The 27,170-nt window shown below is 43.9% G+C and overlaps 1 protein-coding gene across 7 annotated transcripts in view; it reads right to left on the bottom strand.

The window, feature by feature from the left end:
• MYO6 (myosin VI) overlaps positions 1–27,170 on the bottom strand; it is a 924,144-nt gene that overhangs the window by 62,804 nt on the left and 834,170 nt on the right. For 3 of the 7 annotated variants that reach the window (XM_086926522.1, XM_086926523.1, XM_086926525.1), the window contains exons 29-30: positions 9,133–9,165; positions 8,704–8,733 (exon numbers count right to left, since the gene is read on the bottom strand). The exons of the other annotated variants lie outside the window; for them this stretch is intronic. In XM_086926522.1, coding sequence (XP_086782648.1) covers positions 8,704–8,733; positions 9,133–9,165 — 63 coding nt within the window. The remainder of the gene's footprint in view (positions 1–8,703; positions 8,734–9,132; positions 9,166–27,170) is intronic. 7 annotated transcript variants of the gene reach the window in all.

The raw sequence follows: 27,170 nt of genomic DNA, 5'->3' as shown, positions 1-27,170 counted from the left end.
GGACCTCAAAAAAGTAGTGAGAGAGGAAGTAAACAACATCAAGTCCCATTATGAGAATCCAAATTTTAAGGACTACATGATGGAGGCTCACAAAAGCCTCTTCTGTAAACTTCAAAGCTTCTTCATAAAAACTGTAGATCCAACCAGAGTTAAAAAAGAACAACCAAGGCAGGGATGGTATGATAAGAGCTGCAGACTGGCACGACAAAATCGAAGTACTGAATTGAGAAAGGGTAATGCTACAACAGTCAGGAAGGCGAGAGATAGTTATAGATTGACCCAAAAACAAGCCAGGAAACGCTGGGATGAGGAACGCTGGTGCGAACTAAAACAGGCCTGCTCAGCCAAGGACTCCAAGTTATTTTGGGCCACAGTAAAATGGGATAGGGGAGGGATAGCCGCGCAACCACAAAACCAAGTTGCTAAAAATAAATGGACTGAGTTTTTCCAGCCACAATATGCCCGCAACCCAATGCACACATTTGATCCCCCCCTCCAACCGTCTTTTTTAAACACCAAATATTTAATGAAAAAGATGTTAGTATGGCCTTGGATTGTGTAGCGGGGGGGAAGGCTCCTGGTATGGATGGAATCCCGGCAGATGTGTTTCTATTGGACCGGGATTCATGGTGCACTTATTTTACATGGTTGGCTAATGCAGTGGCTATGGGAGGGGAAGTACCCGTCTCATGGAAGGGAGCGGAAATCATCCCTATATTTAAAAAAGGTGACAAAACTCAGGCCAAAAACTATAGACCCATCAGCTTCATTGACACAGCGCAAAAGCTTATGGGGAGATTAGTCCAGAACAAACTGCAACAATGGATTGATGAAAAAAGCATATTGTCACCATATCAAGCAGGGTTCCGCCCCCTGACCAGTAGTGTTGACCAAGTTTTCTACTTCATAGCCATCTACTGGAGAAATGTTACACTAAAAAAGGGCACACTATACGCTGTGTTTGTGGATTTAAAAGCTGCTTTCGACCTGGTCCCAAGAGAAAAACTGTGGCAGACCTTGGCTGATGTAGGCATAAGCCAAGTACTCCTTACCCTGCTTGTGCGCCTCCATGAAAACAACTTTGCCAAAATTAGGTGGGGCAAGCAGGGAGAAGTGACTGAGCCTTTTACGGTGGCGCGAGGGGTGAGGCAAGGGTGTGTCCTGGCCCCTACAATATTTTCTATTTATATAAATGGTATTGTTGATCATCTGAAGAAATCTCCAAGTGATGCCCCAATCATAGCAGGTTCACACGTCCCCGTCCTAATGTTTGCGGACGATACGCTCTTACTTTCACGCACACCGAGTGGTCTCCAAAAAACAGTTGATGCCTTTGGTGAATTTTGTGATAGTCGGGCCTTGAATTGAATACCACCAAGACTAAATTAATGTGCCTTAACCAACAGACCACGTTCAAGGGTGTGATAACGTACAAGGGTACCCCACTTGAGAAAGTTGATGCTTTTTCCTATCTAGGAATTATTTTGCAGGGCGATATGAAATGGAAATCGCATATTAACACGGCAGTACTAAAGTTTAGTCAGCTTGCAGGCGTAGTGGCCCTCAAACACAGAGCCTCTCTGACAAAACCAATAAACTGTGCCCTTGAAATTTATAATACGAAAGTACTGAGCGCGTGTTTATATGGCTCCGAACTTTGGGGTTTTTCAAATCTAGGAGATTTGGGGCGGGCAGAAAATAAATTTCTGCGAGGGCTTGTATTGGCCCCACAAAGTACGCCAACAATTCCATTAAAGCTGGACCTTGGCAGGAAAAATGTTGAGGACATAGCTCGGCTAAGGCCACTGCTGTATTGGAGGCGTCTGATGGTGACCCCAGAGCTAAGCCACTATGTCACAGCTTTGTTAGACGTTGTTAAGTGTGATCGTTTCCATTGTATTGTATGGTTAAAAGAACTGCGGGGCCTACTTGCAAAGTTAAAACTGGAACATCTATGGGGTAACAGGGATGTGGCTTGTTTTCCATCGAAAACAAAATTGAAAGAAATGTATTGGGAGATGGTGTATTCAACGATGTATTGCAAAGGATCTGTATCCATTTTGTCATCTCGCTTTTTGGACATTAAAATGTTTCCTTCATGCGAAGCATACTGGGATATAATTGAACGCCAGCATGATAGGAAATTATATTTCCAATTCCGCGTTGGAACACTCCCAGTGAATGCTTTCAAGAAACATTGGTCCCCATCGTGGGATGAACATTGTCACCATTGCAAAGACCACATAGAGCACATCTCCCATCTCCTGTTTTGTTGCCCTTTATATGCCAGCCCACGGCGCAAATGGCTAAAGCCAGTCTGCTTAAACATTGGCACTCGCAGTCAATCGACAGCACTTAGAATATTAGAATCTGACTGCTCCACACCATTCGTGATTGCTGTAGCAACATTTCTTGCTTGGGCTTGGGTAATCCGCACTCGCACATTACTGCTAAATGTAATATAATGAAATATGGTTACCATGTCTTATATCCTCTCTCATCTTAAATGTTTTTTAAATACATTTTATGAATTTAAGCACAAGTTTTACTGATGTATAGCATTCGGCTGTCACTTGTTTAATATGTGTTTTAAAAAAAGTATTTTTAGCTTTAGTATTTATTGTATAGGGCTAGGATGTATGCTTTTATGACAAATGCCGAATAAAGCTTTGAAACTTGAACTTGTTATGCAGTTACCACTTTATCTCTCTTTATCTCTGAGAATTAAGGTGGAGATTGTGAAGACCTAAGTGAAGAACCCTGCCCTGTTTCTGCAACAGCTGGGCCTCCCCGAGGGACAGTCTGACCAGAGGACCGATGCTGAAGACCAGGAGTGCTGATTATCATACTCTCTGTGCCCATGAGGATTACTTGGGCCGGGTTGGTCCTGATCTTGAGAACTCAGGGCAAGAGACGTATTGACGGAAAGGATTACAGAAGTTCCAAATTTCCACCCTTTGTGGAACAGGTCTCCTAGTGAGACACGCCTTGGAAATGTGCAGAACTGCTAGCATTGCTGGTTCTTGGAGGTGGCAAATAGAGCGAGCTATGGTTTCACCAATGTGCCGAAGAGACCTTGTGCCATATCTGGGTGCAACTGCCACTTGTAACCCACTTGGCCTCGATGGCTCAGCTCGCCCACCCTGACATTCAAAGATTCCATTAGGCCGTTCGCCAACAAAAAATCCTATCATGATCCAATGAGTTCCAGAAGCAAATTGATTCCTGGCAAAGGCCAGGACCCCTGTCCACCATGCTTGATGCCATAGTACATGGCAGTGGTGTTGTCAGTAAACACCTGTACCAGCTTCTGCTTTATGGAAGGAACGAAGGCTTACAACAAGTTTATTGCCCTCCGCTCCAGGAGGTTGGTATGGAACCTTTGATCTCCATCTCCCCCCGGTGGCCCCCCCAGTCCAAGAATGACACATCAGTCATCACTGTCAGGAGTGTGGGGCAGAGAGTGGTATCTTCCACTGACCCAACCATGGTCCAGGACCAAATCACGGTGTAGAAACCACCACTGCAGATCTTTTGCAGTCTCCTCTAAAATTTGGAAGTGGTTGGAGAGATCCCCTTGACGTTAGGCCCCCTGAGACTTCAGATCGCAATGCAAAGCCCACATATGTCACCTGGCCTAGGTGACCAGCAGGGTGCAGAAGGTCATCAGTCCCAGAATCCTCAGAGTCGACCTCACTCTTTAGGATCATAGACTGAATGCCCTGGACTCTCCTTTCTGGGGTAAAGGCACGAAACAGAACCATGTACAGAATGGCTCAGATGAAGGGCAGTGTCTGAGGAGTCAGGTGTGACTTCAGCAAGTGAATAGTGTTGCCCAAACATGATAATTAGTTTGCTGTTGTCTGTAGGTGGTTGCCTAAAGCCTGGGGCAAACCCGCCTTTAACAGCCAGTCATCGAGGAAGGGAAGACCTGGACCCCTGACCTCCAAAGATGTGCTAAAACCATCACTACCATTTTCAAGGACACCCGAGAGGCACTGGTGAAACCAAGGGGGAGCCCAGCGAACTGAAAATGCTCCTGTGCTGCACAATTTGCCTATAGCACCTGTGGACCTTCAGGACAGGTATATGGAAATAGCGTAGGGCCAACACCATCATCCAGTCTCAAGGGCATCATCCAGTCTCAAGGCCAGGGAGAGCATCTCTTGAATTTGTCCTTCTGAAGGAAGGCGTTGAGAGGCTACAGGTCTACTACAGGACAAAGGCCTCCATCCTTTTTTGGCACCAGGAAATAGCAGGAGTAACAATCATGACCCATTTCTGATGCTGGTACCCTCTCAATAGCCCTTCTTCACCAAGAGGACAATCACTTCCTGGATAAAAAGGACAGATGGTCCTCCATCAGTCATTCCGGGGATGGTGTAAGGTGTGGCGGAGCAGTCAGGATGGGTAGGAATGTACAATTTGCAGCACCCATCGGTCTAATGTTATAGTCTGCAAAGTTGATATGAACCGTTGGATCCTTCAGCCAACCGGTTGGCTCTGCCCCTCAAAAGGGCACACTAAAGGGCTTGACAGGTGGGGCCATGAGGAGGCATTATAGTGGGCTGACTGGTGGGGTTACCTCACCATGTGGCCAGTGGGTGCTACTGCAACAAAATACTGTATACCTTGATGAGGTGGAAGCAGCTGCATGTACTGAGTACCTCTGCCACAGCCGTGAGAGAAGTGAAAAGACTGATGCAGGTGGCACAGTGGAGAAGATAGTGTGGTGGTCCTACACTTTTTGAAGCACTCGAGAGCAGAGTCTGCCTTGTCCCCAAAAATATTAGTATATTTGGGGAAACCCAATAAACCCTTGTAGGCTTGGGCAAGGTAAATGATTGAGGTAAAAGGTGTCTACAAGGGATTTTATTTCTTAGACTGAGTATATGTAATTTAAAAAAAGGTCACTTCCAGGATTCGTGAATCAATTGAACCTGACTGTATCCATAGGATAACCAATGTATTTCAATATTTTTCACAATCATACATATAATGAAGAGCAAAAGGAGGAGAATATAAACTTAAAAAGCACACAACAAACTGATTATATACAGAAAAAACTTATATTTGAAAAAATCATGGGGATGTATAGAAATTAATCAAGGTATAAAAGTCATGAAAGGCTGTACATATGAATTCACAGATCAATTCATAACAAAGCATCAACTCTGTTAATTGATGAGAAAAAACCAGTTCATAAATGCAAAAAGGTTTCTTCCAGTGCACAAAGGCTGTGGAGATGATGTTCTTGGTCGACGTTTCGGTCTTCCTTGTTGTCATCTATGAGACCATCATCAGGACTATTGTTTTTTCAAAAAGAAAGCCCCTTGAAGTAACTGGGCACAAATTGCCACTGGTCTCCAAAATGAACAATTGTTTTCTCTTGAATCTAGGAGATCTGAAATAGTAATACTAGTCACTCAGTATTACAGAAGTTTAAATTCCAATGGTAGCCGCAATTGAAAGAGCCAAAAACGAGGTATGAATCTCACGATCGACAGTTAGACCTTCCTCAGTGGCGAGTAGACCTCTAACGACCCCAAAAAGACAGGCCCAGTGAAAGGGAATTTCCTAAGGGACGATTGGATATCACCCAAAAAGCGTGTCGGTCGCAGGTAGGCAAGGCGGTAAATAGCAACACTGGTGCCAATTGATCACCCAATGGAATCCTTGGGTCAAGGCTACAGAGAATTATAAATTTGACAGTGTCATGACCATTCTGAAGGGCCTGAGTCAGTATAGGACGAAGGTCTTCTGGTATACCTGGGAGGACCCAGCAGGCTACTAGAATTAACTGACCGGAATACCCTTTTTCTGAAGGTTTACACTCTCTTGGACTCCCTTTCTGGGGAAGTAATCGGGAAAGTGTTTTGTTCTGTCAGACTAGTGGAAGCTTGTACTGATAAGCTTTCAGTAGAGGGGTGCTGAGAAAAAAATGTGGGTTCACCTGAGGCATGACAGGGGTGTCTCGCAATTTGACAACCTATTTGTGATAGGGGGCAGAATTAGGTAAGGCCCAGACCCCTCATAGGGTGTATTTGTCAATGCATCATTGACAGCATTACATTGGACCTCTAAGGCAAGGGGCTGGAAGTCAAGAACATTGGCTGCCTTCTGCATGGCAATGGAGGAAAGGCATTTTCCTCAGTGGCAGGACCAGTAGGTGTGATGAGGCCAGAATCAGGGAGGTCTCAAGATCACTGGCATTATGGAGGCCATCATATCAGTTTTCTTCAGGCCAGAGTTGTCTGGGAACAAGAAATGTAAAGAGTAGGGCTTGTCTTGTGGAGAGGGACACTAAGCAGGGCCAAGGCGGAAGGCTGTGTTTCAGCAGAAACTGAGATAGACCTGGTTCGAGGCTGTAGTGGTGCAGGTTCTGCATTAGTAAGCAGAATGGGCACCCCCCTCTGGCAGTCGGCATGAGCATCAATGTTTAGGGACCCAGCATGGGTCATAGAGTCGAAAGCAGAGTAGGCACAGGTGCCGGAGAGGTCCCGGTGAGGGATTTGGGGGTCCAACTGTCACAAGGGTGTAGGCGCAGGCAGTATCTGAGGTAGAGGACCTCTCAACTCCATGGTGCCTGCAGGCACACCAGAGAGTGTCGGAAGGGATCCAAAGAATCGGAGCATGGCCACACAGAACTATTGGTTCTGCCTCTGTGTTGCAGACAGTCTCAGATAGTCTGTTTGTGCTGGGACAAGAAGCGGGATGGACTGACGTCAGGAGAGAAATTGAGAGGAATAGAGATGCCCTCGTGCCTTCTCAGTTGTATGAGAGTGGTGAGAAGGGGCTGAGTCCTACTCATAATTTTTTATTCTTCAACTTACTTGAAGATTTATAGTGTGATGATAACTTCTACAACTTCTACACCAGGAACAAAAAGGAGGCCGACTCTTGGACCTGTCATGAGGTAGAGTCTTCCAATGCTTTGCAATGTGTAGCTTTGCCGTGCAGGCTTGTATGGCCTTTGGGTTCACCAGTGCCCTGTCACTGTAGGACTTAGGGTCGTCTTGGGAGGAGACATTTCTCATATACACTGTAAAATTTAGCTAGAGAATTGGTATCAAAGTGATGGGATGTAGCTCTAGATCTGCATATGGTGGTGCAGAAAGAAAGGAACCGCCATCAGTGTGCTGGAGTAGCACCTATGTAGGGCCTAAATGTCATTTCCAGAGCGGAATGCCAGCAGTGCAGAGTCGCACAGTGCCGCCTATTGGCATGAAGAGGTACAACTCAAAAGTTTTCAAATACAGTCTGATGCTTGGAGAACATTCAAAAGGGGAGCAATCTGCAGCTAGCACTCTCTTGAAGTATGGATATCAGTCAAAGAGCTACACTTTTGATGGTGAGGATTGTCAGGTCAGGTGCTGGATTTTGTGGGACCTATGATTAAGTGTTTCCCGGAACTGGGGTGTGGTCATCTTGACATTCACATACACATGATGACACACAAAGTAACTAGATGAAAATGCTACTTACCTTCACTAATGCTCTTTCTGCTGGGTAGTCTTTATAACCATAGGTTCCTCACCTATGGAATACCACCAGGCACCAGACTGGATCCACAGACCTTCAACAGCAGTGCTCCCACGCACTGGCAGGTGATTTAGGGTGTCTTCTTGTTGACTTCATACCACCCTGGAAGTGACATCGCAGAGCTGCACATAAGCATCACTACTACGAAATAGCATTATTTTCTTGTCTCTTTCCTTTTCCATTTCATCAGAAATGAAGCCATGAACACCTGTTGATGGCAGAGTGCCAAAGGCTGGGTTGGAACTTTTTAGACGTTAAGGAGCCCAGTCCATAGGACTGGGAGGTGGGAGGGCAGTGAGGAATCAGGGTTTAGATACGGTCTACACCAGAAAGAGAGTTACCTAAGGTAAGTAACTTGTTTTTCTGATGGCTACTTTTCACCACAGCCTGTTGGACATCCTCTTAAGGCTCCATCAGAAATCGAAACCTGTTCTCTACAGCATCCTTGACATGCAAATTAAGGCAACTACTATGTCTCCACAGTGGCACTCTTCATGAAAAGGGGTGGGTCTCCATCTGAGACTAGGGGTCAGAGACCACAGCGCTCACACAGTTGAGGGCATGAACTTCATGATGGCCCGACAACTTTCTCCACTGTAAGTGGATTTTCACAAGGCAGGGAAATTTCAACTGTGACTGGACAAGAATGCTGAAACCAGAATGTATACATTGCAAAATAAACAGTTTTTCTGGGATATTCGTGCAGGATTTGACCAATTACGAGTGATATACTATTACCCCCATGAGTCACAAAGTTTCCACAAGATCCAAATCCCCTTGTAACAATGCTTGTCAAGGTGACCCGAACTAACCTTAAAGATCTAATTTAATACAGCAAATAGAATACACCATAACGAGAAAGTTGTCACTAAAAGCAGACAGAATAAACTGACGAAATGTCATGTTGTTTTTCAGTATCATGAAACGCTCAGTAAAGGACACATACAAAAAACATGGCGAATATCTTCAATATGACTGTAAACTAACAGAATCTTTAACAGTATCCTTCAAATATTAAGATCGCTTGGTCAATGTTTTGTCACCCACAAGCAAGTACAAAGGGGAGGATATTAGAGAGAACTCGATATATGATTTATACAAAAAAACTGAAGGTGTCTTGGTACGAAGTATTATGTTAAAGAAAAAATAAAATGGCCATACATCGTCATTTTTGGTCCTCGTCCATTGGCTCTGAAAATAGAATACATTGACGTTACTTGCAACAATAAAAATACGGATCTGCCATCTAACAATGCAGAAAGTGGACATTCTGTCAATATCCCCTTCCTCTTTGATTGTGATTGCAATAGCCTTTATTTGATTTAGCTGTGGTATTATACTATTTTAATTTAAATCATTCAGGTTCGTGCACAGAATATCATCGTAAGGAAAGAAAAGGTGTAAAAAATAATATAGTCCAAGGATTCAGCTGTTCGCTAATTAGACAAGTGGATTTTTCATACTCTGAATTTTAAATTTAGAGATGTGCTTGTAATCGGAGGATGTCTTTGTGAATCAAAGAATGCAGGCATGCAATTAATGTGATAATCGTATGTGAACAAATGTGAAAAATGAAACAACGGAGCTTACTTAGCAGCTACTGGAAAGTTTCCATTTTGCAAACTGTAAAATAAACGTATTGGTAAAGGAGACGTTTCACAGGAAGGAAGCAAAAATCGTCGCATTTTTAAAGTAGCAAAGCAACATGATATTGTTAAGCTCTACATATTATCACATAATTAATGTGCTTGTGGTGCACGCACAAAGGCTATATACCCCAAGCATATTAAAAAGCTAATATAAAACCTTTTAGTTATATTTAGAGAGGATTATTAAATAAGCCATTTATTTTAGAGAAAGAACATACTGCAAAGCCAGGCTTGCAATCGGCCTTTCCAAATGGCACAACTTGGAATGTTTCTTGTTGCTATGAATTATTCTAATGGCCATACCTTAAAAGATGTTTAAGCATATGTCTTACAATTTCAGAAAGGGAGACGTTCAAACCGTGCATCACCAGTACGCATCACCCTGACCCTCCACTTCCAGACACATCTGTCTATAATGTGCTACCTGCTCAGTGGACGAACAACCCCTTATTTAATCTAGCACAGCAATAAATGTTTTAATCTTACCAATGCAGTGGGCGTAACCATGTGAGTCGTATATCTTACCTAGCAAGGCTAACTCTTTATTACCTGCCAAATGGAGGGAACATGATCATCGAAACTTAAAACTAAGCTATAGCCCATAACAAACAAGCATTTGCAATGCAATCAGTCTCGCCTTTGGGACCTTAATCACTTCGGTGTTCATGACGGCTCCCGGCCGTCATGAGTCACGGTAGGCGTGTGCTTATGACGCTCCGAAGCCGTCCGAACGTTGCCGCTCCTCTCACGTGGTATTAATTCCCCGCCTGTGCGGGCAAATTATTCAGTGGGGGGAGTTCTGATGGCTCCCGGCCATCATGAGCACACGCCTACCGTGATTTATGACAGCCGGGAGCCGTCATGAGCACCGCGGTGCCACGCCCACCCCTGCGCTGCGGCAAAGAGGTTAACTGTATTTAGCTATGCAGCACATTAGCCTGGGTGCTGAAACATTTACTGTTCTTTAACATGGAGGGAAAGTAAGCACCAAACTGCGGGGGGGAACACATGGAGAGAAATATTGCTGGTATGGGAACACATGGAGAGAAATATTGCTTTTCAGCGGGAAATGGTATAGTCAAAAGCTATGTTTTTAATATAAAATAAGGGCCTTTGGTGGTTATATCACTGCAAACACAAGATTTGAAAAAAAATATTATTGTCCACGGGTACTTGTGGAAGACAATTTCTATGGACTGGAATCTAGAGAATGCTAAAGTGATTCTGGTAGTTTACTGACCTCTGCTGCTCGTTTTCTATTAAGAAAGTTAATTAGAGGCAGTTGTGAAAAAAATGTAAAAAAGGAAGTCCCTAAGCAGAGAGCAATTCTGGTATTTTACTGACCTCTACTGGGCGTTTCCTATCAAGACAGTTAAAAAAGTCCCTAAGCAGAAACAGACAAGTCCTAGGGCTGATCTCCAGAGCCCACAAGGTACATACACATATAAGTAGGGCCTGGATGCAATCCCGATCGAGGTCTATTCTATGTTGATGGATGAAATCATTTTGGTCTGGTTGAAACTGTTTAATACTAAAGGTTATATCTCCCTTGCCAGATTCATGGTCTGATGCTGGTATTACCTTGATCTTGAAGCCCGGTAAAGGTCCTTTTCAGTGTCACTCATATCGTCCAATCTCCTTATTAAATGTTGACTATAAGGTTTTTGCACGGATTTTAAATAAACGGCTTTGTAAGATCATAGGCCAAATAATCAATGAAGATCAAAAGGGGTTTCTTCCGGGCAGACAGATGTCAGATTTGGTATATACCTTAGTTGGCACAGTGGATATGGCGTCATCAAGAGTACGGTCGACGCGGCTAAAGCCTTCGATCATGTGAACTGGCATTTCTAAGATAGGACCTTGAATGTTTTCGGCTGTACCTCCGGATTCAGAGATGTTATTAAAATAATTTATAGTTCACCACGGGCTCAGATTCTAATTAATGGAAGCCTTTCTCCTGTTGTTAACATAGAATGTTGTGCTCTGCAAGGTTGCCCTCTGTCCCCTATCTTATTTGATATTTACATAGAAACCCTGGCTCAGAGTCTATGATCAAATAAAAAGATTGTTCCTTTTAAATTGGGTGGATTCATTAGAAAAATAGCTCTCTACGCGGACAATCTAGTTGTGTTTTCATCAAATGTGGACATCACATTACAGGAACTTATACTTGAAACTCAATCTTTTGGAAAATTTTCAGGTAATGAGATAAACAAAGATAAAACGGATATCATGGCATGGAACATTGCCAGTCAGGAGGCTCATATGAGATAGAGCTTAGATACCTTGGAATTACAATAACTTAAGATCGTAGGAAAATTCCAAAAGTGAGCTTAGAGTTTTAAAGGAAGTTGAGCTTCTTTTAAAAAGATGGCAGAACATACCACTATCTCATTATGGCTGGGTTAATTTGATCAAAATGTGTGCCCTCCCGAAATATACTTATCTTTTTAACAATATAACATTAGTATTCACAAAAGCGGAGATTCTTATTTGGGCAGGAAAAGTGATCAGGCTGTCCTGGAAAAAACTCAGGCGCAAACTAACAGGTGGCATGGGTTTACCAGACCTTCAAGCTCTATTGTTGGGCTTACCAACTAAAAATGCTAGGCTGCTATTGCATAACCCAAATAACTCACTAATTGGTAATATGTTAAAAACCATGTTGGAGGGGGCAGGGAGTATGGTTTTATGTACAAATGTGGCTCTCCTAAATTTTATAAAAAGCATGGCGGCCAAGCCTTGGTCGGACTGTCCAGACTGCTTGGGGCTTTCCAATTATAGCGAATGGGTGCCTATGTGGGATTCGCCAGGAACGCCGGAGTGCCTTCTGGATGCCCTAGCTCAGCCACTAAAAGTGGCAGGAGTCTTGCATTGGGGGGATGTGGTAGTGGGTAAAAAATGTCTTCCCGGGGAATTCTGGAATCATAAAACAACTGGAACTTTGTCCAGATTTAAATTCTACAGCTTACATCATGGTGTAAGTCTCAAAGCTGGCCTCTCTGTGAGGACACTCATATGGAAAGTGATTTGCAAAACTAGGCCCCAAGGAAGAAAGAAGTTGCCCTAGGGTATAATTATCTTCTGGCTGCAGCAGAAAGAAGGTTGGATCAGCCCTACCGGGTCTGGGAGAACTACCTGTCAAGTGAAGAACGGAAAGAGTTATGGCAAGTATCTATTGACCTGCTTTACCTTGTGATTAAATCTGCTGCACTCAGAAGAAACCAATTTATCACACTCCATAGGATATACGGGACCCCTCTTAAAGTCTCAAAAATGAAGGGTGGAGGAGAAGCCAGATGCTGGAGGTGTGGATTCCAGAATGCTGATGATGTTCATATATTCGCGTCATGTCCCAAGATACACAAATCATGGACTGATTTTGGTAAGACTATCTCTAGGGTCATGGGTGTGGATGTGGAGGTGGAGGTAAGCCCAACGCTCTTCTTTTTTTGGCACTGTACCTATGTTGGGTGGGATACGAGATCAGTCTGGGACCCAATATAAAGTGGTGTTTTACCTTATTTTGTTGGGAAGGAGAGAGATCTGTATGCTATGGCGCCAGGAAACTCCACCTAGTTGGAATGCCTGGTGGAATTCTGTCAAGTATTATTGAGCTGTAGACCAGAGGGTAAATATCTTTAGAGAGAAGCCGGACACTGGGTTGTTTTGGAATTGGCTGGATGACCCTCTTTGAGATTATCTGAGGTTACATTACGATAGATCAGGGTACAGGATAAGTTCCAATGATTAAAACCTCTGGGTCAACTGAAGATGAGTATAAACGGGCATTCCCTGTAAAGAATATACCAGCTGAGACTAAGAACCATCAAAAGTTATCTGTGCCAGAGGTGGGACGGGTCAAGAGGCGGCAGTAGCTACGGAGGTCATATGAGGAAAAAAAATAAAAAAATAAGTATATGCTAAAGTATATACAAGAGGTTTTGAATGCTCGACCTAAAAAGGTACCACTCGACTATGACAATAAATGTTTGCAGCGAGGAAGGGAAAAGGAGCGCTCTACAAATAGGGTGACACTGTCCCAAATAAAACTTTAGACTCCTGATTTGCTAATGTGTTATGTCCTTTCTTTCCTGCCTGCTGCTCTCTCCACACAGATATGAGTATTTAAAAACCGGGCACTAGAGAAAGAAAACAGACCAGGAAGACCACAGCAAGGTAAAGTGCAAGCAGTGTATATGTCGATGTAACACCAATGTGGCCCTTGACACACATGTTGTGCACTTAGTAGCATACCGACAACTTGCCCCAAAAACACAGACAGTATGGTGAAAAGATCTGTGTTTGCCCTGCCAGAACCGAAGAACACAAGAGGAATCTATGTTCTACCTTAGAATAGTTCTGACAGAGGGCAGCAACTGTGCTGTTTGTTTCGGGAAGAAATGAATGGCATATTCTCTCTAGGATTACAAGCCCCCAGACACCTCTATCACTGGGAGAGAGAATACATAACTTCAGTGTTTCTATGGAGCCCCCTAGCAATTTTATTTACCGATTAATTGTGTCTTGTAAACCTTTCAAGCAATTTCAGAGGTTGGCCATCAATACTGAATGCTTACTTAAGTCCACCCTTTTGGAGAGTGTTCCCTCTCCCTACAGAATTCTTCAAAGCCTTTACTGCTCTCCACTTGCAAGGATTCTAAATACTTCTCTAAAATGGATTCAAACGTTATTTATCCATTGAACAGCCAAAGAAACCGCAGACCATGCCTCCACATCAACTCCTTTGGGTTATGATACTGATAATTCTATGGGTCCACCGTCCAACAAAAGTAGGGTTCATGCTAGAAATGTTCACATGCATAAAATTGTTCCTGGGGACTTCTCTCATAATATACACATTCAACCTTTAATTATTATTATTAGTAAGCGTATAGAGCGCAATGGTTATTCCAACCGGAGTGTCCCCGCGCTATAACATAGCTGCACCCCATGAACCCTCCCAAAATGCTCAACCAGAGAACGCGGGCATCCACACCAGTTGGCACCTTACCACTTCATCCCTCCCCGAGGGAGACGGAAGAGCCATGTTTTCAATTTCTTGCGAAAAAGAGACTCCGACTCAGTTGTCCTAAGATCCACTGGGAGCTCATTCCAGGCGTTAGCTGCCAGGAAGCCAAAGGATTTTCCGCCTAACCGAGCCTTCCGCACCCTGGGCACTATCACTCTTGCACTTCCCAATGATCTCAAATTACGAGCAGGCTGGTGGAAAGTCAGGAGAGAGCATAAGAAACTCGGTCCCCTTTCCCCAAGGAACCTGTGACTCAGGCATAAAGCCTTAAAGGTAACTCTTGCCTGGATAGGAAGCCAATGCAGTTCCTTCAAAGCTTCTCCCACCGACGCTCTCCTAGGTACATTCAGGATGAGCCGGGCAACAGCATTTTGGACCTTCTGTAAGATGTTCAGATTTTTGGATGTCACCCCCATATACAGGACATTGCAATAATCAAGGCGAGACATGACCAAAGCCTGTACAATAGTCCTTTTAGCATTCAGGGGGAGAAGGTCCAAGATCTTTCGTATCATCCTCAGAATGTCAAAACATGTCCCAGCCACAGCCGATATTTGTGAGGAGAAGGAGAGACTATCCTTGAACCACACTCCCAGATTTTTCACCTTGGCTTTTGGCACTGGACTAGTTCCCAGGGCTTCTGGACACCAATGCTGTGACCAGAGGAAGGGGTATTTTTCAACCACCAACACCTCAGTCTTCCCTGCATTTAACTGGAGATAGCTCAATCTCATCCACTTCACTAGTTCCCCCAGGCAGGTTCTAAAATTAGCAGCCCTTTCAGGTTCCTTCTGTTCCAGGGTCACAACTAACTGAGTGTCATCAGCAAATGACTCCATCTGAAATTGCGATTCTCCTATTAACATGACCAGAGAATCTGGATTTCATTAAAGACACAGAGGCCTTGAGATCCTCTAAGACTTGTGCATGAGTTTGATAAAATGATGAGGATGTTGTCTAGGTAGATAATTAGTCGAATACCTCTTGCTCTCAGAATGGAAACAATCGTTCTAATGACCTTGGTGAAACACCAAGGGGCGGACGAGAGACCGAAAGGGAGAGCTTGAAATTGATAGAGGTGACCGTCCCAAATAAATTGGAGAAAGGGTTGATGTTCCTCGGCCATAGGGATGGTAAAATAGGCGTCCTTTAGGTCCAATTTGACCAGCCAATCTCTGTGAAGGAGAAGGCCCCTGAGAAGATGGATTCCTTCCATCTTGAAGTGTCGATAAACAAGATATTTGTTTACTTCCCGTAGGTTTATCACCGGTCTCCAACCTTTGTCCTTCTTCTCGACTAAGAAGAGGGTACTTACAAATTTCTTTTGGGACCAAGGCACCTCGATAATGGCACCTTTCTTGAGCATAGAGGAAACCTCCTCTCTGACGATTGCTAGATGCTCTAAAGGAAGGTCTAGAGGTCTGGGAGTAGTGGTCTGGTAAGGAGTGTCTACAAAGTCTATCCTGAATCCCCGAACTGTCTCTAGAACCCACGGATCCTGTATAAATCTTTTCCAAACGTGAAAAAAGAGTTTGAGTCTTCCCTCGACCCTGGGAGGTGAAAGAGAAGAAAGGGCCCTTACTTTGAGAATTGTTGTTTGATGCTCCACGGGAGGAGAAGCCTCTTCCACAGGAACCGCATCCTCATTGAGGGTAGAATTGTTTGTTGGAAGGGTAGAAGCCTCTACCGGTGGCACCTCTTCCTCTGCCGGATGAGAAGGGCCGGAAGTTTCCACGGCCGGAAGAGCGGCCCCTTCTTCCTGCCTGCCCAAAAACATTTGTTGGAAAGACTCTTCTCATGTTGTTCTGGACCTTATCTAAAGCGGTGAAGGTGGCGACATATTTCCCGATTGTTTTGATCATATCTCCAAATAGGAGACCTTTAGGCTAATTGGAGGGTTCTTTTTCAGCGAGGTCGGCAGAGGAAGAGGTGCCACCGGTAGAGGCTTCTACCCTTCCAACAAACAATTCTACCCTCAACGAGGACGCGGTTCCCGTGGAAGAGGCTTCTCCTCCCGTGGAGCATCAAACAACAATTCTCAAAGTAAGGGCCCTTTCTTCTCTTTCACCTCCCAGGGTCGGGGGAAGACTCAAACTCTTTTTTCACGTTTGGAAAATATTTACACAGGATCCGTGGGTTCTAGAGACAGTTCGGGGATTCAGGATAGACTTTCTAGACACTCCTTACCAGACCACTACGCCCAGACCTCTATACCTTCCTTTAGAACATCTAGCAATCGTCAGAGAGGAGGTTTCCTCTATGCTCAAGAAAGGTGCCATTATCGAGGTGCCTTGGTCCCAAAAGAAATTTGTAAGTACCCTCTTCTTAGTCGAGAAGAAGTGCAAAGGTTGGAGACCGGTGATAAACCTACGGGAAATAAACAAATACCTTGTTTATCGACACTTCAAGATGGAAGGGATCCATCTTCTCAGGGACCTTCTCCTTCACGAAGATTGGCTGGTCAAATTGGACTTAAAAGACGCCTACTTTACCATCCCTATGGCCGAGGAGCATCAAGCTTTTCTCCAATTTATTTGGGATGGCCAACTCTTTCAATTTCAAGCTCTCCCTTTCAGTCTCTCGTCCGCCCCTTGGTGTTTCACCAAGGTCATGAGAACGATTGTTTCCATTCTGAGAGCAAGAGGTATTCGACTAATTATCTACTTAGACGACATCTTCATCATGTCTCAAACTCATGCACAAGTCTTAGAGGATCTCAAGGTCTCCATGGACCTCATAGAGGACCTTGGCTTCCTTATAAACAGGGAAAAATCCATTCTGACGCCCTCAAAATCCCTAGAGTTCCTAGGTTTCACTGTGGACACCTCCAGTTGTCTCCTCTTACGTCCCAAAAAGAAAATTGCCAAAATTCGGAAGAGATCAGGTTTGTTCTGAAACAATCATCTCTCTCTCTCTCCGACAATTGGCCAGACTCCTGGGTCTACTTTCTTCTTCGATCCAAGCTATCTTCCCAGGTCCACTGAATTACCGTGCTTTCCAGAGGGTGAAAGCCAACGCACTTCGGTCCGGTCTTTGGTACGGGGACCATGCTTCTCTAGATCAACAAGCGAAACTGGAACTCTCTTGGTGGCTGGACAATTTGGACGCCTGGAATGGAAGGGCTATCTTCGGCTCGACCCCAGACTTTGTTTTGGAGTCAGATGCCAGCCTTCACAGTTGGGGAGCATGTCTCCTCGACCAAGACACCGGTGGAGTATGGACCCATTCAGAGTCTTCTCACCATATACATTTTTTAGAAATGACTGCTGGTCTCTATGCTCTTATGAGTTTCAGACACTCTCTTCAGGGCAGATCTGTCCTTCTGAAGATGGACAACGTTTCTGCAGTCTCTTATATCAACCGACTCGGTGGTATGAGGTCTGCGGACCTATCAGATCTGGCCAAGAAACTCTGGATGTTCTGTCTGGAACACAAGATTGCTTTGAAGGCGGAATATCTCCCAGGGAAATCCAATATCTCAGCAGATTGGAACTCAAGATTCCTTCAAGATTTCAGCGATTGGAAACTCGATGTGTCAATTTTCAATTCCCTGAATCACTTCTGGGGTCCTTTCGCCAGCAGGTTGACCTTCCAACTCCCTCAGTATTTCAGCTGGATGCCAGACCCGGGTGCTCTGGCTGTGAATGCTTTTCTCCAGCCTTGGGCTCCTCTTCACCCTTACGCATTTCCCCCGTTCGCAATGATTCAAAGGGTTCTAAAGAAAGAAAGTGAGACAGGAACAGTGCTCTCTTGTCCTGATAAGTCCTTTCTGGCCGTCTCAAGCCCGGTTCCCCACAGCTCTGGAAATTTCTTGCGCCGTTCCCTTCCTGATTCCCGCAACTCAGGGCCTCCTCTTAAACGCAAACGGAGAAGATCATCACCTGGTTCTTTCAGGGAGTTTGAACCTTCTTGCTTGGAAAGTGTCAGGCAATCTAACCAATTGTCTGGACTTTCGTCATCTGCTCTCACTCTCCTTGGTGAATCATGGGCACCAGGAACCCACTACAGATATGATAACATCTGGAAGAAATGGTCTCGTTGGTGCATGGAGAGGAACTTGGATCCCGTGGAGGCTCCTATCGTTAACATAGTTAACTTTTTGGTAGAACTCTTCGACAATGGGCTCTCCTATAGACCAATAAATTGCTTTAGATCTGCAATTTCAGCCGGACATTCTCTCGTCAACGGTAAGATGGTAGGTAAGAATGTTATCATTTGTAGAGTACTGAAAAGTATTAGACTTAAAACGGCCCCTCGCCCTAAATATGAATCTGTTTGGGATGTTAAACTTCTGCTTGACCTTTTTTGTTCATGGCCTGACAATTCTCTCCTTAACAGGAAATGTCTTTCTATTAAGCTTGCCTCTCTTCTTTGTTAAGTCTCTTGTCGCAGAGTTTCAGATGTTAAAGCTCTGGACATCTCTAATAGATCTTATGACATGTTTGGTGTTAAATTTGAAATTTTTAGGAGAACTAAAACCATGTCTGACTTTATCTTATATCCACATTTTGATTTTTGCAAAAAAACTCTGTGTGGTTGATTGCATGAAGGAATACGACTCCAGGATGTCTAATCTTCGCCCCCCTGATGCAAATCAACTTCTTGTTTCCTATGTCAAACCCTTTAAACCCATCTCATCCTGCTCTATTGCAAGGTGGGTTAAATTGGCTATGAACTTCGCTGGTATTGACCTTTCTAAATTTCAAGCTCATTCTCTAAGAAGCGCAATGGCCAGAAAGTCATACTGGTCGTGTGGTAAGTTGGATGCTATCCTTAAGGCTGCTGATTGGTCTAATGCCTCTACCTTTGCCCATCATTATTGTAAACCAATTAAACATGTTTTTGACGTTGTGATTCAAGGCTACCAACATGCATAATGTAGCCTCCTGTCTTGTAATGAAATTGCGATTCTCCTATTAACATGACCAGAGAATCTGGATTTCATTAAAGACACGGAGGCTAACATTATCCCTCCCGTCCCTCCCTGGAAGGAAATTGAGGATTGATTTGGTTTACAATGTTTTTCAATGTTTCATGCCCTTTTAACCTTATGTTATGCTTTTCTTATTGCTTCTCCTGAAGGTTACTTTGTGCCTTTCTTGATTTGCTTTATTTTCTTCCAGACAATTCGAATTGATGAATCTCCATGGATTTTCCAAGGTTCGATAATACTTCGTTCAAGTTTTAAGATGTATTCTTCGTTTGCAGCTTGACCTGTCGTTCGAGGCATTTAAAAGAGGCTGATCTTCCCTGGCACATGTCTTTTATGGATACTATGATGTCACTTACAGCCACATGCATCAAAGTCCGGTTTTGCGATTCCTAATTTGCGATATTTACCGAATCGCAAATAAGGAATCGTAAAACGGGATGCATGATTGAAAGTGCATAAAATTTGCGATTCAGTAAAAATCGCAATTTTTACCAAATCGCAAATATTATGCGAATTCCAATTTGCGATTTCGCAATTCCCATTGATTCCTATGGGCCAAAAGGCCCATAGGAATCAATGGGAATTGCGAATTCGCAAATTAGAATTCGCAAAATGTTGATGCATTCCATGGGTGCAGGGGGGGGTCCTTTGGACCCCCCCCTGCATCCCTGAAATGTATTTTGAAGTGCATGTTTCAAACACACATGTCCTAAGGACATGTGTGTCTGTAACATGACAGTGTTTTGAAATGCAAATTAGAGCATTTTAACACATTTTCGCAAATTACCACGAGGATAAACCTCGTGGTAATTTGCACCCCAGATTTGCGAATTCGAAATTTTAAAATTAATCATGCATTGCTTTTAAGGAATCGCAAATTTGCGATTCCTTAAAAGCAATGGCATTTTTGGAATTCGCTAAAAATAGCGATTTCACCAAAAATGCTTGATGCATCCCAGAAACCTATTTAGGAATCGCAAACGGACGAATTTTGCGATTCGCACCGTTTGCACTTCCTAAATAGGTTGATGCATGTGGGCATTTGTTCTTATTCTAGTCTTTGTGATGTAAGCGGCTGTTTGTGAGCTGCATTAAAGGATTAATGCATAATGTAGCCTCCTGTCTTGTAATGAAATCCATGTTTCATCACAATATCTGCATGTGGGCGCATATATATATTAAAAAGGGTTGGGCTAAGAGCCGAACCCCGCGACACCTCCTGGTTTAAAGGGCAGTTTCTGGAACTGAAAGGATGTTGCAAGACCTGGAAGGATCTATTTTCCAGAAAACTCTTCAACCAAATCCACATGACACCTCCAACCCGACTTCCCTTAGCCTTTCTAATAGGAGGCTGTGGGACACTGTGCCAAATGCGGCGCTTAGGTCCAGCAGACTCAAGGCTGCAGTCCTACCTTCATCAGCCGCAGCCCTCAGCACTTCAGCTGCCAGCAGGAGAGCGGACTCCGTACCATGCAAAGGCCTAAACCCGGACTGGGTATCATAAAGAACCCGCCTCTCTTCCAAGAACTTAGAGAGAAGGCCATTCAGATGTTTCTCAGCAATTTTAGCTACATATGGAAGAAGAGATATTGGTCTTAAATGTTCAGGAAGAGCAGGATCCAGTGAAGGTTTTTCAACAGACAGACCACCATTGCATGTTTCCAGTTGCTAGGGACCTGACCAGTTGTAAATGACAGATTCAGTAGCGAGGTGAGAACAGGAGCAATAATTTTCTTTCCCAGTAGCAGAAATTTAGGGGGCACCGTATCTAAAGGTGACCCAGATTTTACCTCCTCCATCAGCCTGATAACCTCATCCTCCACCAAAGGACGGAGGACAAACATATCCTCAGACCCCAGAGTATCCAAGCCAGGAGCGGAAGTAAACCTCCTATTGCCTTCTGGAAAGGCGGCATAGATCTTGGCAATCTTATTCGAAAAAAGGGAGCGACCTTATTACAGTAATCCGTAGAGGCAGAAAGCGCAGCTGTCACTTGTTCCAGAGAGAATAGTTGTTTCACTACCTGAAAGATGGCCTTCGTTGAACTTTTAGCTAGATCAATTTGCCCAGAGTAGTATTCCCTACGCACTCTCCAAATCTGGCGATGGTAAAGCTTCAAAGCCTCTAAATACTTCTGTCTATTTTCATCCCAGTAGCTCTTCCTCCATTGTTGCTCAAGATGCTTAAAGCTAGATTTCATTTGCACCAGGTCAGCCGAAAACCACTTCGCAGAGGGACGCCCACTTTTACATTGTTTAGTGGAATCAGGGAGTCAATTGTCTCCAAAATCCAACTAGATACCTACAAATTCCAGCTATACTATGGAAGGGCATGAGGCATTTGCAGCATCCTCATTACAATTTATTATTTTCTTAGTTGCAGTTGAGTACCTGAATCAATCATGTAGCTATACGGAATAGAAATATATAACCATACTAAGATTTTTGTGAGGTGAAAAGACACGTCTGAACCATAAACATGTGGAAAATGCATTTAGGCGAATGGCCAGCTGATGTGACAGCACAGTAAAGCTCCGCATAAACAAAACAGACATCATGTTTGTTGGTGCCAGCCACCAGCCTGGAAGCAGGAGCTCTGGGCACACTTTTGGATCTATCTCAAATATATGTTCTAACATTACAGAGCCTGTAACAAAGTGGCTTTAGTGTGAACAATATTTTCTCATTCTTCAGCTTCCTCAAAGGGTCACCAGAGTGGCATTTTTTAGCATGTCATGTAAGGAGGTACTTAACTCTGAAAACAAGAGCCCATACATACCTAGTTCTATCAGAATGTATTTTAATCAACTCACCAAAGCTAAGTTATTCTCTGCACTTCTGCAATTATTCTCTACATACACCTGAATCTAACTTAAAACATAAATGTTCGAACATAAAGGTTGGTTTTGAAATTGGATTTCTTTATTGACTAATTGGACTTTACTACAGCCTTGAAAAAGCAGGTCAATCCACGAAACGTGTCGGCTATGTTTCAAAAGACTGTTTTTACATTCCAGTAGGACATGTAATGAAAAACCTGCGACATAGGCGCTAAAAGTAAGGTGATGCAGCACATCCAAAAAAACACATGCTACATCCAAAAAAGCACATGCTTTAATTCAGAAGGTGAATGAGAAATACAGATGTTGTTAAACCTAGTTTTAACGCGACTTATTTGCTATCTGTTCAAAGACAGAGGTCAGATGCCAGGCCTCGTCTTCTGACAATTTGCTGCTTATTCTTTTATCAAGTAGATTGGTTATTACTTTTCTTTCTCTGTCAGCAAAGTTAGACAATTTTGTAAAGTGAACTATCTAACAATCTTGCTGGGGTACAGCGAGTGAGAAAGAAAAAATACGGACAGCCTTTTCTAACACACAACAACATTTAAATACTTGTAAATGAACTGTACAAATATTTCAAGACATATCAGCTGTTAGGAAAGCACAAATTAATTACATTTTTTTATAATTCTGTTGTGATGGAAACAAGGACTTTAATAGTATCAAAACAAATCAAGACAATTTACTCTGAATTGCAAATGATAAATATTTGCGGAGTCCTGATTTCCACACATTATCCTTTGAGCGCTATATAGTTTTGATAGTAAAGCTGCATACATTTTGTTGCCATTTCAATGGTAACATGTATTTCTGTAAAGGACACGGGGCCACCACGCACTGGTTAGTAATATATTTGTGAAAGTGTGCTCCAAAATCCACCACAGCCTCATACCAGACCCACAACACTCTCCTGCTGATAAGAAAGTGGCTCATTTGCTATATTTGTTGTGTGTGCGATGCTTAATTTTTCTTAATCCCTTGACTCCAGTGATGCAAAAATGATGGTAGCACCCCACTCTGAAAATTGTTCAGGAGCCACTGACAAATGAAAGGAGATTCTGCGACATTTTTAAATTCATCACAGCTAAGGGCACAGAGTCTAAATCTTGCTCCAGTAGTATAATCTTGGCTAGATTCTCCTGAGCCCTTTCAAATCCATATGCCTTTTCTATATTTCTAGGGTAGATTTATATTACTTGAAGCCATTTTGCCAGACAATGATCGCTCACATCATAATGCGAACCTGCTATTTCCTTTAAAACGAAAACATTTTATTAAGTCTGATAAAAACGTCAGAGCCTATTTTGCCTTTTTGAGCCTCAAATGACTGAGGTAAGGATGTTGTTGATTTAGTGATCCTTACTGGCATGTGGAATAATGAATCCACTTACAACACTTTAACCAGTAACTTGAGAGTTGTGAAAAGCTTGGTAAAAACCTCTTGTAGTTCTGTTGTTTTTGATTTTGTGTTTGAACCTTTAGTTGCAATTCAGAAAACCTAATCATTTATGGTACTGTTGACTACTTGAATCAAGGCAGTCAGTTCCCTGACATCATCAGATCACCTGTGCTTTCTAACAATTGGTATGTTCCTGAAACGGCGTTAAAAACTCTGATTCGCTCATCACCCCAACTGAACCACAATGCAAAACTGCATGTTGAATTCCAGTTAAACATCTTACTACTACTAATGCATTTCGCTCTGCTAACTTATGTAGGTGACTGCCACTTCTAAGAGCTTTTCGAAAACATCAGAGCTGAGGAAAGATGAGCCAACATAGCATTATTGCTTCTCATTTCGTGCAGGAAGAGGAAAAGCTGAAACAGCAGATTTTGTTGCTGACAGGTGTCCTACTTCAATAAAGGTACCCATGCAAACGCTTGTTGCAAAGCAGATCCCATGTCCCTTCAGAAGGGAGGAGCGCCATAATGGGAAGGTAACCTGGGTTATGCCGACTAACAAGCTAAATGAAAGTGATGCTCAGGCTTATAACTTAGATTCAGGGCCTTTAATCAATCAATCAAACTGCATTTGTAAAGCGCATCACTGTCACCCCTAGGGGTATCTGGGTGCTGTGTTTTTATTGAAAAGGCAGGTCTTGAGTCTCTATCTGAAGCCTGCGAGCAAGGAGGCTGTGCAGAGCTGGAGGCGCAGGTTGTTCCAGGTCTCCGATGCGATGTAGGAGAAGGAGCTGCCACCACTGCTGCTGTGACAGACGTGGATGTTTGTGTGAGGGCGAGTGAAGAGGAGCGTAGGTGACTGGAGGGTTGGTGGAAGTTCAGTTGGTGGTGATGTAAGCAGGTCCAAGGCCATGGAGGGCTTTATATGCGTGTGAGGTTCTTGAACAGGCATTTCTTCTGGATGGAGAGCCATTGGAGGTTTAAGGTGGGAGGCAATGTTGGTTCGTTTGGGGAGGTCCAGGATGATTCTGGCTGCAGTGGTCTGTATGGTCTGGACTGGAGTCTTCTAAGGAGCTCGGTAGATATGCCGGCGTAGAGGGCGTTGCTGTAGTCGAAGCGGATGGAGAAGAGGGCCTGAGTGACGGTCTTTACGCTGTTGGTTGGGATCCATCTAAAGAGTATACAGAACATATGAAGTGTCTGGAAGCAGGAGGAGGCAACTCCGTTGATTTGTCGTTTCTCGGTTAGTTGGCTGTCGAGGATGATGCCGAGGTTGCGAGCTTGGTCGGTCGGTGAGGGTGTGTGTCCGAGTTCTGCAGGCCACCAGCTGTGGTACCCATGAGGAATTGTTCTTCCTGAAGATCAGTACTTCAGTCTTGCCGGACTGGAGTTAGAGATAGTTGTCTCTCATCCATTTAGCTATGTTGGTCATGATGTTGCAGAAGTTGGTTTTGACATTGGAGGGGTCTTTGGTGAGCTAAACGATCAGTTGAGCATTGCTTGCTTAGGAGATTATGTTGAGTCCATGGGACCTGACTGAGAGGGGGGTCATGCAGATGTTGAACAGGGAGGGTCTGAGGGATGATACTTGTGGAATGCTGCTTATGAAGTCTTTGGGTACGGAGGTGAAGGTAGGCAGTCGGATGCCCTGTTTGTGTTCTGTAAGGAAGGCGGCCATCCACTTGAGGGAGTTTGCTGAATGCCTATGTTGTAGAGTCTGTTGATGAGGGTGTTGTGGGAGATGGTGGTGAATGCCGCAGAGAGGTTGAGGATGATCAGGGCCACAATTTCTCCATGGTGGAGGAGCATTCTAATGTCATCTGTGGTAGCAATCAGCGCAGTCTCAGGGCTGTGGTTGGCATGAAAACCTGCTTGAGAGGCATAAGTGAGCAGCAGGTTGATGGCTTTCTCAAGTACTTTGGCTGGGTAGGGAGCAGGGAGATTGGACAATAACTTCTAAGATCACAGGGGTAGGTGGAGGCTTTCTTTAGGAGGGCTGTCTGATGCCTGTGTGTTTCCATCTTCCGGGAAGGTTGCTGTGGAGATGGAGGTGTTGAGGATGCTGGTGAATTGTGTGCTGATCGGGTCCATGGTGAGATTGTAGAGTTGGAGGGGGCAGGGGGTGCCCCTGAATAGATGGACGCATGATGGCTGAGGTGGTTAGGGCGGTGAGTGGAGGTCAGCTGATAGTAGTTTGGCTGATGTTCGCTGGTTGGTTGAGGTCATTAGGGTTGAGGGTGGTGGATTGGAGGTTGAAATTGTTGCAGATGTTGGTCATCTTGCTGTGGAAGTAGTCAAAGAGAGTGTTGCAGAGTTTTTGGGAGGGCTGGATGGTGTTCTCTGTAGCTGTTGGGTTGGAGAAGTCTTTGACAACTTTGAAGAGTTCCTTTGTGAGGTTGGCTGCGGAGTTGATGCGGGAGGTGATGGCTGCTTTCTTGGCTTCCTTGATGTGCCGGTGTTAGTTGCTGAGGGCTGTTTTGTGAGCTGCTCTGTCTGGGGGGTTCTTAGTGATGTGTCATCATTTCTCCAGTTGGTGGCAACTGTGCTTGGTGGTCCAGAGTTCTGGTGTGTACCAGCTGGTATTTTGAGGTCTGTTTGGGTTTTGTACGATTCAGTGGGTTGACTGTCAGCGCTATTGGGAATCCAGGCGGTGAAGTTCTGGATGGCGTGGTCATAGTCTGTTGAGGCTTCGGGTTGGGAGATTGTTAGAGCCTATGACCACTGAGGTTCGGTGACTTTACAGCAGCGGGAAGATGTCTGGCGTCTTGTGGTGGTGTGCTGAGCCTTGTGATGGTTAAGTGTACAATGGTGTGGTCATTCCAGGTGAATTCTGTGGTGTGGCTGAATTTAATTCTGTCACTGGAAGTGAAAATGGGGTCGAGTGTGTGTCCGGCACTGTGCATTGGTTTGGTGACCAGTTGGGTGAGGCCGATGTTGTTCAGGTTCTCCAGGAGGGCAGTGGAGTTGTCATCATCGATGTGGAAGTTGAGGTCACTGAGTCGGACGAGCAGTGGTGAGAGTTGATTGCTAAGGGGACGAGGAAGTTGGTTTAGCCCTCTGCGCCAGGCTATAAGGTTGTTAGAACATTCCTTCCACTGAGTATCGAATGTTTCAAATTAAAAAGGTAGAAACAGAAAGACAAACAGTGAAATGTTGGAGCAGAAGGCTTATACCACCTATTATCACCCCTGAGCCAATTCATTGTCTGCAATGGAGCTTCCAATATTCCAATGTTGTAATATAGCCTTATAGGCCACTGCCGAGGCTATACCGGTTGTTAAAGGCCCTGAACCAGAGTTATGGGCCTTTGCCTGCAGTTCGAGCCTATAACTCTGTCTCAGGGCTTTTAGCAAATGGTATAACCCTTGGCACAAGGCTATAATATTAGCCTATGAACTAAATTATCTGGGGTTATAATAAAAATTCTCAGGAACAGAACAGTCTGATTAGAAATTAGTAAAATACACTATCACTGTCGTATTCTGCTGCAGACTGCTGTCTTTTAGAAACATTAACGATGCTTCATGAAACCTGAAAAAATTAAGGCTGCTTCAAATAAAATGTTTTATTATCCTTTTTTTCAGATTATTTTCCCGAGAAGTAAACAAATAGAAAAGATGAAGCACTCAATTGCCTTGCAAGAATTTTGTGGCGATATAAAACAACAGCTGTCAACACGAATTTCCTTCATGTCTCCAGTGTCTTCTGGGAAGAGATTAGTCCGCTCTCTCATAAGAAGTGAGCTAGAGCCGGTTATCTTTTTAACTC

Source organism: Lissotriton vulgaris, chromosome 6, assembly GCF_964263255.1.
Source record: "Lissotriton vulgaris chromosome 6, aLisVul1.2, whole genome shotgun sequence".
Taxonomy (NCBI): domain Eukaryota; kingdom Metazoa; phylum Chordata; class Amphibia; order Caudata; family Salamandridae; genus Lissotriton; species Lissotriton vulgaris.
The sequence above is the reverse complement of the archived record's forward strand: the minus strand, read 5'-3'. Positions and strand labels throughout refer to the sequence as shown.